This window comes from Elaeis guineensis, chromosome 8 (assembly GCF_000442705.2).
Source record: "Elaeis guineensis isolate ETL-2024a chromosome 8, EG11, whole genome shotgun sequence".
In the NCBI taxonomy this organism is placed as follows: Eukaryota; Viridiplantae; Streptophyta; class Magnoliopsida; order Arecales; family Arecaceae; genus Elaeis; species Elaeis guineensis.
The window spans coordinates 126,037,822-126,043,097 of NC_026000.2; the positions used below are offsets into that span (position 1 = coordinate 126,037,822).

At 40.4% G+C, this 5,276-nt stretch overlaps 1 protein-coding gene across 1 annotated transcript; it reads left to right on the top strand.

Annotated features, from left to right (window-relative positions):
* The first annotated feature begins 200 nt into the window (after nucleotides 1-200).
* Nucleotides 201-1,245, top strand: LOC105049695 (uncharacterized). Its single transcript, XM_010929437.4, has one exon. The coding sequence runs from the start codon at nucleotides 245-247 to the stop codon at nucleotides 1,169-1,171; it is 927 nt and encodes a 308-aa protein (XP_010927739.2). The 5' UTR covers nucleotides 201-244; the 3' UTR covers nucleotides 1,172-1,245.
* Nucleotides 1,246-5,276: the final 4,031 nt, after the last annotated feature.

Here is a 5,276-nt window from a genome sequence, read left to right on the forward strand (position 1 = left end):
AGAAGGGAAAAAAAATGATATCCCTTTTTAAACGGATTGACTTCTTTATCCATACCCGACCCATAAATCTAAATTTCGATCAGCTCCAAGCTTAGCTGGTCAGGATTGATTTGGATCATAGATCAATCCGACACATTTACAGCCTCCAAGAGACTTCAATCTTGGATTGTAACACGGTGGTCCCCAAGGAGACCATGCGACGGCGACAGATCTAACTCCAAACGCACACTCTCTCACTGAGTTTATGAGTACTCTCCTCTTGGTTCTTGTTTTGTTACCGGTTCATCTAACTTGTTCCCCACCTCAACCTCCCTCCATGGACTCCTCCTCCTCCTCGGAGTTCGAGTTCTGGATGGTTGGCAAAGAGCCCTCCATCCCCCAGCCTCACCTTCTCACCGCCGATGAACTCTTCGTCGACGGCGTCCTCCTCCCTCTCCACCTCCTCCCTCCCTCCCAACGCAACCCCAACTCCACCACCCAACTCCCATCCGAACCAAACACCGACACACCACCACCTCCCCCAGACTCCTCGATTTCCCCTCCTCCCACCACCTCCTCCAAGAGATGGATGGATATTTTGAAGGCAGGGGAGAGAAAGTTGGCAGAGAGGGTGAGGAAGAAGGAGAGAAGAAACAGCGCCGCTCATGCCGCGGAGCTCGTCATCAACATCTGGCCCTTCTCGAGGAGCTGCTCCGCCGGAAACGCCGGCACCGGGAACACTGCCAAGGTTATGGTGGCCCGGCGCAAGGCCAGTAGCACGCCTTGCTCCCGGAGCAACTCCCGTGGAGAGTCCTCGAAGCCGGCTACCACCGCCTCCACCACCAGGAGGAGGTGGGCTTCCAACCCGGGACGGGTCCGGTTCAATGATGGCATCCACCTTGGCCAGACCAGCCCGGTCTGGCAGCTCAGGAGGAACTGCAAGCCTCCTGAACTTGAGGAGAAAACCCACGGAAGAGATGGCAGCGATGCGAAGAAAGGAGGCGGCAGCGGTGGAGTTAGAATGATGGATTTGACCAGGAAGACATGCATCAGGTATCGGAATCTGGTGAGTTGTAGTGGGGAGGGTAAGGATGGGGTGGCCGGCGGCGACCGGAGCACTGGAAGCGTTCGCGTTGGAAGCAATGCGGGTCTGTTTAATCTTAGGGCCATTTTCTCCAGGATGGTGGTTTAACGTAAATATATATAATTGTATATTATGGCTGGGTCTTGTAAAATATTATCCCCTTAATTTGTATCTGATGACTGTCCCTGAAATTTATCCTCTCTTTGGTTCTGGTATAGTTTGAATTTAGAACTATCCTGTGAGTGCTCTACAAGTATTTTAGTGGGCAGGGAGGCAATTCTTGAACAAATGGTACAAGCCATGCTGGCCATGGTCATGATCCATGCATTCATAATGTTGGTGGCGAGAATTTTTTTTTTTTTAATGGTGTTAAGATAGACAAGGAGAACAATGAAATAAGAAGGTAAAAGAGAAGTGAGCTACGACACATAATATTTATGTGATGTAGGGATAGATATGATGTAAAAATTACGCTACGCTCTAATTCAGATAAAAGAACTCTTTTTGCTTGTTTAGAATTTGTAAACTCAAGACATACTCAACAGATAGGGAATGCATTATGCCTCTTTAGAAAAAAAGTATATTTAGAATGAGCATAGCTAGATGTGTGGTCCAATTCCAGATGAGGATGTGATTTGAATCTAGGTCACAGATATCCAATGGTAAGTTTACCAAGTCAGCTAATCAACACTCTTAGACGACCTCTACATGCAACACACCAAGTACTAAATATTGAAATGAAGTAATTTATATCTTAATTATGTCTGGTTCAGTGGGTTTTCGAGCCAATAAATACTAATGACACAACTTTAAGAGATTATGAAAGTTGGACTTTCCAAAGAGTCGTTGATATCAGTGATCCTCGAAGTTGGCAAACAACAGTTAAAAAATGGATTGCACAGCTGTTCATTGATGGATCATCTCATTCGTTATCCCACCAGTCTAAACCCCATTGCTCATCTATTGCTAGGATAGTGCAACAGTGAGTGTTGTCAAAGATGAGCATAGTTTAATATTTCAAAATTTTGGAAAGATGCTTTAGCTTTGGATTCTTTTGCATGAAAATATTCATATTTGCTTGAGGTTTGTCCCCGGCCGGAATTGCCTTTCTTAATGTGTCATATATTGGGAAGATTAATGATTGGTATAAATAGATGGATTTTGTAATGTTTTAAGACCTGTTTGGATGTGGTAGATCTTATCATCTAATCAGATCTTTCAGTCAGCCTTTATAATGGAAAGAGGGGGAGAGGTGAGAAACACCATCCAATCACATGTCTGTACTTTTGGATAAGGTGACTCCCCTTTTAACGGTTTCTATTATCCCTAAAAATTGAGATTAGCTATATCATCTCTGCCAACTTCTCTTTCTCTCACTTGACTTTCAGCATATTTCAAAATCTCATGTAAAATAAAATATTTCCATAAGAACACAGTGCTGTCCTTAAATCAGTCCACGGAATAATAATACAGCACAATGATGTAAATACTTATTGAGAGACATTCAAGTTTCACTAAATCCTGCAAACTATTAGACAGTAAGTTGCTCTTGGTTATAGAAAACACTGGCTTTGTTCTTCTTCCGTGTCACCTCTAGTTTCTAGGCCGTTATTCAGAGTAGCTGGGCTAAATGAAGTAATTTTTAGAAGCTAGGTATGGACATATTTATTCCACCATTACATAGGGGTAGGTTAATCCTGAATTAAATGGGACAAGTATGTTAGGAGAAGAAAAGACGGACATCGTGATAACACTGATTTTTCTAGAACGCTAACTCCAAGTATCTTTCTAGTGGTCATTGCTTGGTGCAATAGTAAAAAACATACATTAGTAAGCAAAATGCTGCAGGTTTGAGATTGTGACTGTCATTGGTTCGCCTCTCTCAAAATTTTGGATCGTTGGAACCATGGTAGGAATTATCTTTTTTTTTTTTATATATATGTATATAAATTTGATCATTCTGAAAAAATAATTTGCTTCATATGTTCAGACAACTGTTTCATTGGAGAAAGAAGAAGGAAATGAGCCAAGTAATATTTATTCTTCTTTGAATTTCGAATGCAATCTGTCAAAATGATCGGGTTCACCAAACCTAAACCATAAAAACTATGAAAAATTTTGGCATCTCCATATTAGAGGATAGAGCATTAAGTTAAGATATTGATTATTTTGAGATATATAGATGTTAGAGTGATATTCATTAGACACATATATAACTACCCAAGGAGCTCGTATGTTAGCTGTGGCCCTCATTTCAGATGTGATTCCCGAACTTTAGAATTGGATGGCTCAATTGAGAGAATAGCATATGTGCACAAGTGGTGTGCCAGAGAAATTACTCAAAAGGTAACCAGAGAAGCCTATGTTGCACTTATCCACCCGTACTAAGGCCTGACGTTGCCTCCCATGTGCTCACGGATCTAACCGTCCAATCAATAGCGTCCCATCATGGACTGCCCTTTCTTGGAGGTTGTGTGGGAACATATGTCCTTGATCCGACAGTGATCCATGTCCTCGAGTACTCCAAGGTTTGGTGTTGTCTACCGAACAGCAACCATTTAGACCATGTAATCATAGCCGTCAATATATAAGCCGATGCCCATCTTTGGGCGCAACGTGGAACAGCAACCTCTAGTTTTGCCATGTTAACTTTGAGAGTCACAGGAACTTCCATTTCAAAACTGCCATGGAGTAATGTACTGCTTTTTTTGGTAGTAACAGTAATGTACTGTTATCATCGGGTTCAGATTGCTTCTTTCGTGTGAAAGAACGGTTTCCTTCTTAAATGACATTAACCATCGAACAGTGGGTCAAATCATGTTAATTTCTTTGCCTATTAGTGGCTACTGTGATAGACTAGTTTTGGCTTCAAATAAGACAACTACATTGAAGACCACAGATCGATGTCTGCATCATGACGTACAGAGCAGCTGAATCTAAGAATAGAATTAATTTTAATTGGGTATGGAAGTTAAAAGTGCTCCAATAGTTAAAAATTTTCTGTTGGAAGATGGGTCCGAGATGCTTGATTTGCGAACACTTACTTCTATCTATAGATCTCTCATATCACAATAATATGTTCTGCAATCTTTGTCACAAACACTTTGAGTGCATTTAATATACACTTATTGAATGCTTCTATGCACTCCAAGTCTGGAGTGAAGTTACCAATCACCATCCAAGTATTTCTCGAGTTAATTCCATCCAAGATCTAATTGAGTGCTAGTTAGGAAATCTTATAATTGATTATGATAAAACTACCATCTCTTATACAACTTGGGCTAATTGGACCTTTAGAAATGAGTTTCTCTTTCAGAATAAGTAACTGAACTCAAGTTCGACATATCAATGAGTCTATCATCTTGCACATAAATACTTTAATATGTTGGATAATAGCCCAATACCGACGATCTACAGCATTGGGATACCGGCAGCTCTGTGAGCTCTTCTAACGCTCCTCATTAGTTAGTTTCTGGGATATCCCTCCCTATGGCATAGTGAAGGTAAATTTTGATGCTTTTGGATAAATGATGAAGCAGGTATTAGCTATATTATTAAAGACTACAATGGTAATATCTTGTTTACGGCCTCGAGAAAGATCTAAGCTCCTTCAATGCCACTTGCTGAGCTCCTTGTAAGATGGAAAGGCCTTACTATTGCTACTTTTTAGTTTAGGTTTAAATCTATTTAGTTGGAAGGAGATTCGGCTGTAGTGATCAAATGAATCTCAGATCTTCATCAAGGTAGATTATTTAAATTTAACAGATGCTTTTGCCACCCTCTCCTTGCTGACTTCAAGCTTTGTTTGTACTCTTTAAGCTTTTTCATATTCCATGTTTTTCGTGAAGCCAACCAACCTGTTGATAGATTGGCTCGGCTATAAGATTCAATTGATTTTCATTCTGCTTCCTTGCTTCCTTCTGAAATAAGTACTCTTGTTTTGGTTGATAGATCACGCGTTCAATTTTTTCATTTCTAGCTGTTGTTGGGTCTTTGACCCCTTGTAACCAACAAAAAAAAAATTATCGAATCATGCAATGTTTACTTCGAGATCTATATAGACAGATGGAAAAAAGATATTTGAGTGCTTTGAAATATATGTAAGATGTGATTCAATGATTGATGTCATGAAAAAAGATTAATCACTTTTTCATGTAAAAGATATGACTGAATCCATTATCATCTCGTAAGCCTAGATATTCTACTCGGTCCG

Excerpts from the sequence above, each read along its gene's own strand:
- LOC105049695 (XM_010929437.4), top strand. The coding sequence starts at position 245 with ATGAGTACTCTCCTCTTGGTTCTTGTTTTGTTACCGGTTCATCTAACT.